Source organism: Rhinolophus hipposideros (assembly GCF_964194185.1).
Source record: "Rhinolophus hipposideros genome assembly, chromosome: 4".
Classification (NCBI taxonomy): domain Eukaryota; kingdom Metazoa; phylum Chordata; class Mammalia; order Chiroptera; family Rhinolophidae; genus Rhinolophus; species Rhinolophus hipposideros.
In genome coordinates, this window is record NC_138050.1 from 35,749,663 (window position 1) to 35,762,716 (window position 13,054).

The window sequence follows — 13,054 nt, forward strand, 5'->3', positions numbered from 1 at the left end:
TACGTATGTGATTTTGCATGTTACATTCTGAAAGCAAATTACATTTGAGCCATTTTTTTTTCTTTCTAGTTTTGCCTGTAGCACTTTGCAATCACACCTTATCTTTAGGCAGTTTATTTCCCTGGAGGATCACTTCCATAATGTAACAATTGACTATAGAGAAGAAATAGCATTTTAAACTATGGAATTCTAGAAGAAAACAAACAAACAAAATGTTTTTATAGTGGCACATGTTTAATGTTCAGAGGAAATTATATAATTGAGGCTAGAAAACTTTTACTAATCTGAGATAGGGAAGTTCTTACCTAGGTCACAATATCTGAGAACTATAGAGGTTAACTGTATGTTAATTTAGTCAATTGCAAACTGGAAGACAAAAATTTTGACCTTTAAGAGGACAAACAGAAATCATTATAATTAATAAATAAATGTTTATTACTTATAAAACTTGGCCTCAAACTCCAATTGTAATGTCTGTTCTGAATGAACTTTAGGTCATACAAAACTATTCAATGGATAAAGATGGACAGATCAAGTGCTACCTAAGGATAGTAAATTCAGTGGGTGTGCACTGGTTCCTGTTTGAGAATATAGCTGGAACTTCCAACTAGCAAGTTCTCCATGGTATATTATTTGGATCTTAATGAAAATTAGATAGCAAAGCCTAAATAGGGAAAACAAAAAAGAGTTTACTGAACTGACTGACTGTATTTCTAAATCCTGCTTTGTGTGCTATAGAACATGAAAATTCAGGTTTGGGAGTTTGAAAGCTTAACCAAAAGCTCTAATTTTTATTCGTTTTGGCTTTCAGCTTCTAGTACTTAAAAGTCAGACAAAATTTACATTTCCTGTCTAATTTACAGAATTGTTATGAATATACTGTAACATATGCAAAGATGCTTATAAACTAAATTTTATAAAGTAAACAGAATATACAAATAATAATGGTTAGACTCCTATATTTGGTTTGCAAGAAAACTTCACTGAGTCCCTCACTCATATTAGGATAACTAATCTTTATCTGGATTTAGGGAATGAGGTTTTGATGGCAAGGTTCTTCCATATAACACTAGGGAAAAATGTCCATACTGGGTTAGTTTTGTGATTATAGGTTATAGGTCTAGATTCCTGGATGTCACTTCTACAGTTGGAGAGGAATTAATTCCCAGTTCCGGTGCACTGTTTTCATTGCCTGATGCCTTTGAGGCATGTTAATTTAGTCATGTTTGCTTTAGATTTATAACCTGGGAAGAACCTCCCAAGTTAGGTATCCAAGTTATAGGTACTATTCATCCAGCTCCCTGTACTATACTCCTTTATCTAGTTATGATTAATGAGAACAAAATCCTGTAACCATACATGTCCTTTATATTGAAACTGAAGTACGTTTAATTTTTCAATACACAGCATTGTCATGCATATACCTAATCTCTGTACAACCATATGAATTCTTTAACACACATTTCACAGTTTCCTCTTACTAACATTGTGGATTTCTTTACTAATAAGTGAATAGCTCTAAAGCATGAATTCAAAATTACATTGTCACTTCAGTCTAGCATACACTGAATATAATATGCTTGAAAAACACTTCAATGTTTCCTTTGTTCTTTCCAATGCTAATATCTAATTTGACCATCAATTTCTTTAAATTACATTTATTAGGAAATCTCACATTTAAAAAACTTATACAAGAATAAGCTAGATTATCACAAGAACACAAGGAAATGAATTTAAGAATTCAAACTAGTATGTCTGGAACATTTATCTTCATGGTAAATATTCACTTTATGGAAATTCCACTTTGCTTCATTTAATTAAAAAGCTGAAAAACAAAGAACATTATTTACTTAAAATTAGAACAAAATATGCCTTTTATTCCGTTCTAAATTAGTACATATAAATATAACAAAAATGTCATAATTATATTAACTCAGCTCATTTTAATTTTTAAATCAGGTTAATTTCCCTGAACTAGTTCCTGTAACGGGGTCAGAAATGTGGTCAGAATAGATCAGGGTGGGATAAGATGCTGATATGAACTTGTACTCGTATTGGTTAAGTTTGGATAAAACACCCTATTTCTGTGAACCACTATCATTGTTGGCTAGATCAATAGTTAAATCAGCATTTAAACTGACAATGTAGGGGAAATAAAGGGAACTGATTGAAACAAATATTCAAAGTGGGTCATTTCAGTGCCTTAAGGGAACTAGTCTCTTTCTCATCATTCAATTTGTAATTCATTTGCTTACATAAACACTTAATCTTTTTCATGAAATTTATTATTTCATTATATTGAATAGCCAGAAAGTATACACAGATCATTAAAGTATTATCAGAGCCTGATGTGTCGTTTCAACACAAATACATGCTTGTACATATAGAAATAAAAGTAAAAGGTAACAATTATTTTGGTTTTTAACTTCCCTAAGCAAAGCTTTTATCTATACATAGAAATATATTTAAGTTTGTAAAAAAATAAGTCAATTTAAATAACATTACTAAGCTTTTGTTTGATATTTATGTCTTTCTGCTAACATGTGGCAAGTTTTTTTTTTTTTTTTTTTGTCTTAACAATATAACTTTGTAGGACAACCAAAGACAAATTCATTTTAAATATTAAAAATGAAATTATTGGTTACTATAGTTGAAAAGTCATGTAGTTGGAAAACTAGTACTTTTAATTATTTGGATGTTTAAATTATAGTATCCTAGGCATACACTTCTCTGTCTTTCTGAACCTCAGTTTCCTCATTAGTGAAACGATTTCCTCATTGTTTTGGATGATCACCAAAGTTCTTTCCAGTGCTAATATTTTATGATCTTGGTGGTACCATGTGTTAAAAGTAAATATATATTTAAAAATAATTTATTATAAAACATAAGCATTGACATATTATATATTTAAAATATGTAACAAATGAAAACATAAAGTGTGCATTACAAACTAAAACAATTACTCTGTATCTGTTACTGAGGAATTACTAAATTAAAAGTTATAAATTATGTGCTGGCATCTACAAGCAATAAGACACTGTATTTTTCAAGATAACAAGTTATGACTGAAGTACCGCAAGGGTAACCATTTCCATGAAGAATGTCAGAGCAGTAACCGCAGTCAAGAGCACTAAGCTCCAGTTGCTGTTCAATCTTCCTTGCCCCTAATAACGTGGGTGGCAAAGAAGTTAGAGGTGCCACATGTAAATTAACTCTTGAGCGTTTTCTGCATTTAATAATAAGCTTGCCTGAAGATAAAACCTGCCTGAAGATAAAACTATCTGAAGAATGAGAGATAGATATCTGAAGAATGAAAAAAGAAAACTTGATCATAAAATATTTTAAACTAATTAAACTTGGAAAAATGATAACTTAAAGAAACTGAAGATTTGTAGTTTTTCTTTCTTTAGTTTTTTAAAGGACAAGTCTGAACATTTCAAGCTATACAGCACCTGTATATAGCTATACAGCTATAAAGATAACCTTTTATCACTGCTAAAAATATTAGCACGATAAAGCAAGGACAGTCATTTGACTGTTTATGATGCTGTTATACTTCCTAACTTTATCTGCAGCTAGAAAGGTTCAAAAGGTTCTATTAGCTTTCGTAATAATGCTTACCATAAAAATGTACAGAATGCTTTCGTGTCATACATAGAAACTGTCAAAAACACTAAAAGCTGAATATATCCCTCTTACTTGGAATGTACTTTTCAGTGTTGCAGTGTGTTTCATGGTTGTCTGCATGTGCAAACACTCACTACCATGATTAGTGTATTCTGAAGTGAATGCATGGTCAACTTTAACTCAGGCCGCAATATAAGACAGAAGCTACTGGGCAAGGCTAGTGACTTGTACACAGGGAAATTAGACAGCAGACCAGAAGCAGCAACATATGCCTCAGAAGCTCCCTGTTCTCCTAACCTAAAGGGGTGCAACCATTCCCTTTTAGTCTGCGTACCTTGATTATTGCTTAAAGCACTATCAGGGACGCAGAGGGCGCTGTGTATACAAAGAAGGAATGGAATGAAGATCCCAACACTTCTCTCTGTAAGTCTGGCTCTCTCCTAATCTCTCCCCACAACAGCAAACATTCAGGATTTAGATAAAAATGCAGTCCCTGATTTGCTGAGGAGTGCTGTTCTAAAGATTCATTAGCAAGTTTATTACTGGAAATTCAGAGTTTTTTCTAGAGAACATTATTTAAAGTGGTAGTTCTCTCATATTCAGAACTAAAAATGCCATTTTCAATCAGTATTCCATAACGACTATTGATCATCTATAGTGTAGATGCATGTTGTGCACAGAAGGGAGTTACAGGAAATGGGATGCCTGAAAATCATGGCCATTATGTTTCTTTTTCAGAGGAGGAAAAGCCCTGGATACAATTAAGTGTAGCACTGTGATATACTTGATATGACGGCAAGTCAAATGTTAAGGAATTTAGAAACAAGGAGGCAGAGCAAAACTGACTTTGAGAACAAGTAAAATGAAGGGATGGATAGCCTATGCTGAAGGAGCTGATTGAAGAAAGGTACCAAAGAATGAAAACACGTTAGGTGTTGTGTTCACATGGCTAAACCAGTAGTCGGCACACTCTGTAAAAGACCAGAAAGTAAATATTTTAAACTTTCTGAGTCATAGTTTCTGTTGAAATTACTCAACTAAGCTGTTTTAGTGAAAAAGTAGCCATAGATGATACATAAGCCAGTGAATCTGGCTATGTGCTGATTATACTTCATTCATGGACACTAAATTTGAATTTTACATAATTTTCACATGTCAGAAAATATTTTTTTCCCAGTGATTTAATATTGTCAAAACCATTCTTAGTTTATGTGGAACACAAAAGTGGGCAGCAGGCTAAATCTGGCCCACAAAGCAGGCTGTATCCTGACCCCTGTACTGAAGTATACTATAAAAATAGAAGGGACAGGTGGGACCAAACTTAAAAAAAGAAAAAAAAAAAAAACGTTAAGTGGATTTATTGGATTATTACATAGGAATTATTACAATGAAATTATTACATAGCTAGTAAAATCATGTTGTAGAATATTAGTTAATGCCACTGAAATATGCTCATGATGTATGGAAAGAGAAAAAACATGATATAATCTTTTCCTAGGTTCTAAATATATACAAGCCAAACTGTTGACATTGATAATTTAGGTGTTGGGACTATGAAAATTTTATTGTCTTCATTTTGATTATCTATATCTTCTAGAAGGAACATGTATTACCTTTTTCCTCCCCTTTCTTGTTAGCCAAAATCAAATGGATTTTGACGAAAAAGCAACATAATCTATGTATCTTAAAATAATTCTGCATTCCTCTAGAATAAGTGGTGGCTTAGAGAAGACAGTGACTACATATAGGGAGATAAAGTCAGGAGGTTAGGTGATAGTCTGAGAAAGATACTGTGTACGATAAATCAGATAGCAGCAGTGGGAACACAAAGTGAGTTAGGTCAAAATGACTCCAAGGTTTCTGTCTTGTATGACTGAGAATAATGGTGTCATAGGGAAAATGGGGAAAAGGGGAGAAACAAGTGTGGAAACAGAGATGGTTTTGGACATGTTGGTGAGGGGGTAAGGCTAGGATTTGGTCAGTATATTGGGACTGAGAAGTAACCCCGAAGGAAAGAGGAAGGTGGAAGAGTGTCACATTTACAAAATCCATGGTATAACATTTCAGAGGAGCTGGTCAACTACAGTGCTGAAAAGGTTATGTGGATTACACAATGAGAAGAGACCTCTGTATTTGATAAGTGGATGGATCACTGGAGACCCATACGATATGTAAAGCCTATTTGTTCCTTTTCTCTTCCTGTGATATATCTGAACAGGCACCAAATAGTGGTTTGTGTTTTATTTTTGCTTTCCCTTCTCTTGAAGTATTCTTTTTGTTCTCAGGATGTGCACAGTGCTCTTGAACAAATGGATACTGTCCAATTGGGAGCTGACTGAATTCTCTACTGAGATCTTCAGCGGGACAGAATTTTCTTGTATACAGTTTTCAGTTCCTGTTTTCAAACAGGGGAAGGAGTCAGGGAGAACTAGTGGTTACTTAAGGGCACTCTTTTTCACAGAAATCATTTATATGGTTAAGAGGTAGCTGCTAGGATTTCATTTTAGTATCTAAATTTAAAAAAAAAAAAAAGTGCAGGAGGGAGGAAAAGCCTTGCTTCACAGCATGGATAAACCACTAGCTGGGTGTTCTCGCCTGTTCCATTGGCCTTTGTAGTGAGTGGAACTCACTGCTTCACCGTTCTTAGGATTTTTCAGCCTTTCCACCCTATTCATAAGTGTTCTAAGGGGATGCCAGGCAAAAGTACATTATGGCTGTTAGCCAGGTCTCTTTAGCCAAAAGCCATGGGCTCTCTTCTTTGTTATAGGTTACTGAACCCAGAAAAGTCCTCATGTTGGAAGTTAAATGATCTTAAAAAAAAAGGCCCAAAGAAATTCAGGGCTTTATTAGGAGTTGGGAGAGATCTCTGGGAATGAAAATCTTTCTATATCTATAGTTACACAAGGTAGCAACTGTCAAGTCTAACACTGCTAAAGCCACTTCTATACACAGAGAATAACGCTCAGGTAAGAGCTTTGATAACATGATTATTAAGAGTTAGGCATGGTCAGAAACATGGACGCTAGGTCTGGAGAAAAAGAACAATGATCCTAGCATGTAGGGTAAGGTTGAAATAAAGACAAAGAACTCTGAGACCACTGGAGCTTCCACGCGTGACTAAATAGTGGACTTTCTGTCAGAGTAATAACCGTGTATTTTTACAATGAACATAACCCCTAGAGCAAGAGTGTCCAAACTGCGGCCCGCGGGCCAACTGCGGCTCGCAATCCATTGTTAATTGGCCCGCAGCAAATTCCAAAAATATATTTAGTTTACTTAAATAAACCAGGTGAGGCAATACGTACTGCATCTTGAGTGAGTGGCCCAGCTATTTGTGTATTTTACCGCATATGGCCCTTGGTAAAAAACTTTGAAAAAAGTTTGGACACCCCTGCCTAGAGCTACCTTTGATGTATAAGTGTGCTCAGACTGTGTTCTGGTTTGAGGGCTTGGAATCTACAGTGCAAAAATCAAAAAACCTGGATTTTAAATTTTCTATAAAAATTACTTTGGATTTATGTAGTAGTTCCTAAGTATCTATTTCTTAAATATTGATTAAAAAAATTAGTCCATGTTTAAAAGACTTGTATTTTGTTTTATTATCATGGATATTAAAGTTTATGTTGCTTGCTTGTGAGAAAAGGGACTTGACTAGTTTTCATAGGTGGAATTAAATATATTTCTATCCATGGTTCCAGTTCTGCTTTCCACCCTAAAGTAATAAAACAGAGAAGTAAACAAATGGAATTATATTTTGTTTGGAGTGGAGGGCATATGCATGTATATGAATATTACCATGTTTCCGCGAAAATAAGATCTAGCTGGACCATCAGCTCTAATGTGTCTTTTGGAGCAAAAATCAATATATTTTAATATAAGATCGGGTCTTATATGAGATGATATGAAATAACATGATATGATATAACATAATATAATATAATACAGGTCTTATATTACTTTTTGTTCCAAAAGACACATTAGAGCTGAAGGTACGGCTAGATCTTATTTTCGGGGAAACATGGTATTGTTTAAAATATATACTGTATTTGTCAAAGTCTATAGCTGGAAATTTTTATTTGAGGAATTATACCTGTAACAGCTAAGTACTAACAGCATAAGACTGTAATATGAGATCTCACGGTAAAGTTATTTTACATTTGTAAAACAAATACTTTGCTTTAACTGTTCTTACGGGATAAAACTTATGGTCATTATTTGAGAGATGAGGAAAACTGAGGATCAGAGAAGATTAAAAGACTTGCCTGAGGTTACAGTTTTAAAGTGCCAAGGTCCAAATCACATCTTCTCACTCAAAGTCCAGATCACTTTCCAAACACCATAATGAAATACAACAATATGGAAAAAATAGTCCTTAAGATTCTGTAGGTACAACATTATTACAAGATTTAGCAGTGTATTCTTTATCTAGATAAGACAAGGGATAGACAATGGTGCCTTCATAGCACGACAGCTCGTCTTTGAATCGTTGGGCCTTTACATCCTTCCTCAAGGTTGGAACTCAGCAACCCCAGTGAAATTCTTATCAAAGACATGATAAGAATATAAGCAAAGACTATCATATATAGCTACTAGCACTTCGCTCTTCTTAGAAAATGGGACAAACCCTAAAGTTAATCTTTAATAAACAAAATGAATTCAGTGCTAGCACTGCAAAAAAATATATTTTTCTGAACTATGGCTCAGATGGTAATTAGATCAAATTCTTAATCATATTGATGTTTCACTGGTAGTTTCAAGGGACTCAGGAGTCCAATTAAATTAATCAAAAGATTCAGGGAAAAGTTGTTCTTCACTCAACTGAATCATGCAAATATAAAGTAACAGTTACTTAATCTTCAGTGTAAAGAAAAATCTTGGTTAGAAAAAAGAAGATTAAACATAAATGAGTTTAAAATATTCATATCAGAATTAATGATAATAGCATCAAACATTTATTGTGTAATTAATATTATATGCCATTTACAATGTGCTAGGCAATGTGCTAAGTGATTTACATGCATTCTCCCATGTAATCCTTACAATGGGCAAGTGTAGCGTGTAGTTGTTTTCCATGTACAAATGAGAAAATCAAGGTTTAAAAAAGTTAAGTAACTTGTCCAAAGTCATACAGTCAGTAACAAGCAGGTCAGAGATTTAAATCAGGAAGTTTGCTTATTGAAACTTAAAAGATAATATAGGAGAATTTAGTGATAGTATGAAACATACTGTAGGGAAAAAATCCTTTACACTAAAAAGTGGGGAAGTTTTAAGGAAATAGGATGAACATTTAAAATACGCTTTTATCCCCTTCAACATGCACATTGACCAAAAAAAAAAAAAAAAATAGCGGTAATGAGGTACTAAGAAATTCTGATGAACGGCATAAATGTTAGTTTTGTAAGGTTTAAGATTAAAATAAAAATGAAAATAGAAATCACTCCATATGGCAGAAATTACAAGTTTCAGATTAAACAGAATTCATAATTGGAAGGGAAAAATGAAAAAAAATTAGTTTAAAAATTCTAGACATAGTTCTGTGCATCCATGGTATTTCTTGTCACAAAAGTTATTCACAGAAACTCAAAAGGAAGATATTGAGGGGTCCAAAAGGCAGTGGCACACACCCAAGAAAGTACTTTGGCTCTGGAGCTAAAGCCCATGGAGAAAGGTGATTTTTAAATTAGTAGATGGTGTTATGTTCAAATGTGTAATTTCTCTAAGGCATATCTCAAGAGTTTTACCCAAAGTACAGATATTATCTAAAGTACATAGAAGCGGAAGATTTTTCCATTGTTTTTGAAGAAAAATGAGTATTTGTCCTTTCAGCTTATCTCAATGTCAAGGATATGGTTTCGGCTGAGACCTTTCTTTTGCAAGCCTACTTCAATGTATGTCTCACAACTGATTAAGTTGATTTGGCTTTTGGTTCCCAAAGTTTATGATTCCTATAGTAGAGCCTAACTCACTTGGAAGATGGACATCCATAAATATCTTTACAGGAGTACTCAGGCTAGGACGTACCTTCTGGTATATTCTGCAGATTTTCCTCTTCCTGTAATGATGGTGTCCTATCCTGCATCTCATTTTTCTCAGTCCCTACAAACTGCCTTTATCTGACACGAGCAATGTTGGTTCGTTCGTTTTTTAAATCAAGTACTATAATGCTGATGCCGCAGATGCAGATACATGCTTCTGGGAATGCAAAGTGTTCCTTAAGACTGTGGTGCTATGTTTGTAATTGACCAAGCTTCTTCTAGAGCAGGAGTGTCCAAACTTTTTTCAACGGTTTTCATCAAGGGCCATATGCGGTAAAATACACAAACAGCCGGGCGACTCATTCGAGGTGAAGTACGTATTGCCTCACCTGATTTATTTAAGTAAACTAAATATATTTTTGGAATTTGCTGTGGGCCAATTAACAATGGATTGTGGACCGCAGTTGGCCCATGGGCCGCAGTTTGGACACCCCTGTTCTAGAGGATAACTTAGTGGGAAAGGGTCTCTTTTTCTTCCGTACCAACATTTCCCCTTTCAGCTATTATTTCTCTCTTCCTTTCTCTCTTTTATTCCCTCTCTCATTATTGCTTCTGTCCTCACCCTTGCTTTTTCTCCAGTGAACTAGTCGTATATGTGTATATTTTTTCCCCTGCACTGTCAGGTTTTTAGAGGTTAGCTCAAGATTTACCCAAATCTCTGGTATATACTCTCTGCAATCCTTTTAGTAACACTTACTCTTGATTTTTTTCATTTATTTATCATCATGATTATTCACAAGAAAGTTGATAAAATTTCTGAGGGAAAAAAAAAGCTTATTGTGAAGAAAAATGATGTAATGGAATAAAAACAAAACCCAAAGCAGTATCTACCATCACTAAGGCGACTTTTGTATATACCCATGTACCAGACATAAAAAGGAATAAATATTCGCAAATGCAAAAATTTTTTTTTCATAATTCTCCCCTCCTTCTACCATGTTTTGTTAGCTCAAAGGGATACTGTAAATGTAGTGAAAGGAACATATATCCCATAAACCTGGCAGTAAGAGAATGTGAGTATAAATGATCAGAGAGGGATGATTTATGAGACCTGTAAGGATATATGGAAGTTTGACGAACCACTATATCCATGGAAAAGACAGAAGATGGAAAAGTGGATACAAATCAATTTTAAGGAGGCTGGAGAGAAATATTAGAAAGCTTTATATCATATAGAAAGAGACAGTTGAACTAAAAAAAATGATTTAAGTTGGACGGTGGAACAGCTGTATAACTGAGTCGTAACACAGCACAGCAAATGCGAGAGAGTGCTGAAGAGCTTTTGTAATAGCAGGAGCCTGCAATCCATTTCTCTGCAGCCCCATGCCCCACTCTTTCAGCAAACCTCGTTTCCTAAGCTTCTTTACCAGGCTCTGTTTGATTCTGTTTCTTGGCAGCATCTCAGGGTTTCCATCTCAACTATGTCAAATTTCATATTCACAAACCACTCTTGGACATGACTTCCATCTCTGACTTCTTCCAAGAGATCTCATTCACATTTCCATCTCCATGTGGCCAGCTGGTGGCAAGCCCATCCCTTGTTTAGTCTGGTGGGGCCATGACAAGGGAGTGTGGCTGGCTACACAGTAAGAATGTTCAATGCCACCTTCATTTATAAATAAAATAAGCAAGCCTATACTCTGGTTCAGAAATGCTTATTATGTGTATTGAGGGTAAGGCCTAAAATATATATTCTGAAAATCTCCCTGGGTGATTTATATGTCCACTCCTGATAAAGAACCAGAGTAGTGGGGAGGAGGTATTATATTAAAATGACAACTACTCCTTGGGCGGGGGTATATAAACTTGAAAACTCTTCATATCACACACACAAAAATAATGCTGTCAAATGTGACATTATTCAATGAAAGTAGTAAAAACTTAATTTTCTCTACTTTTCCACCTCATTATATTGCTCTGTCAGAGAATCTAGATAGGGAATGACATTCTGGTAGGATAAGGTGCTTTTATATACAAGGAAAGCTATAATTTTCTCTTTACCTTCCCCCATTTCCTGACTCTAACTAAACAGTGTTTAAGAAGAATCTCACAACATCTCTTACTATATTTTATCTTTTATAAAAATAGATACCTTTTCTTTGACATATTCTAAGTGCTGTCAATTGAAATGAATTAATTTTTAAGTGTGTTTGGCATCCTGCATAAAAAGAAAAAAATAATACAAATAATCTTTTATAGATTCTATTAGAACACATATAAGTCAAACTAACACTCAATTCATACAGAACCATGATTCTCAATTCTTGGGTAAAGAGAAAGAGTAACACATAACTTCATCTTTCTTGAGTATACTTAATCTGGATTTGATTAGTCTGATCATTTCGTATTTTCAAAACCAAAATTGGCTGGCTATGTGATGTCAAGAACAAAATGAAGAAACTGGAGGCTTTACTTGCCTGTCTTATTACTCTTGTAATTACCGTTGGAACTAATGTTTTTAAAAATTCATTTACACTGCAGGAAGGATTTAAGGCAGACGATCCCGCAGCTCAGATCTGATACATTTATTCCATTCCTTTAGTATATTTATATTTAATTGGAGTGGGAAAAAGATAATTAGAAATGTGCTTCTGTTCATGTAAGAAAAGAGGTGGGGTTGAAGAGTCTTATTTTTCCATTATAACCTCATAATCAGATCTCCCTGTTAATGGGATTAGTTTTGTACCCCGATAAAGCCATATATTGTTGCCACCATCCATGTAGAAACATTCTCTTAAAATAACTGCACGGTTATGTGGAAAGGATATAAGGAATGATGAGATTTTATTTTCTACCAACATATCACTAGTTGTACTAACTCAGCAGAGTATTTAAAATCTCTGAAAAAAAGACATATAGGACCTTTACTTCTTCTTTAGAAAGAAGGATGGGTTAAACTATTAGGACTCCCTAGAGAAAGAGAAAGTGGAATATTTATTTCCTTAAGAGAAGCTGAAGAAGGAATATACTCAAGACGTAAACTTATGCCTAATTCATAAAATGACCAAGTATAATCTGGCACACTAATTGTATTGTGTTTTAGTAAAAGTTTAAAGTTTGGTTGTAACAGTGTGGTCTCAGAATGAATTTTCACCATCTTCCCACCTTCAATCATGACAATATGTTGGTGAAAATCTTACAAGATATTATGACAACTTCTAGTGCTCAGATATTTTGTCATTTAATCTTCCCTTTCAAGTTGACTTTTCTTATTAGAAAAAAGGGAAAACTTTGTAGATTTAAAAGCTGATGCAAAGTTTATTATACACTGAATAGCAGATGAGAAAAGTTTTGCAAGTTAGGAAAAAACTGCAAATCAAGTCAAAATCATAACAGATAAACCAAGAGGAAAAAAAAAATGAAGTCCACAAAGCTTACAATCCATTTTGTTA

General features: G+C 34.3%; 1 protein-coding gene across 3 annotated transcripts in view; it reads right to left on the minus strand.

Moving 5' to 3' along the window:
* Window positions 1-215: 215 nt before the first annotated feature.
* TUSC3 (tumor suppressor candidate 3) overlaps window positions 216-13,054 on the minus strand; it is a 154,130-nt gene continuing 141,291 nt past the window's right edge. For 2 of the 3 annotated variants that reach the window (XM_081045702.1, XM_081045704.1), the window contains exons 10-11: window positions 7,890-7,952; window positions 216-1,825 (exon numbers count right to left, since the gene is read on the minus strand). In XM_081045702.1, coding sequence (XP_080901828.1) covers window positions 7,934-7,952 — 19 coding nt within the window. In that variant the 3' untranslated portion in view covers window positions 216-1,825; window positions 7,890-7,933. The remainder of the gene's footprint in view (window positions 1,826-7,889; window positions 7,953-13,054) is intronic. The other variant, XM_081045703.1, reaches the window with a different exon arrangement.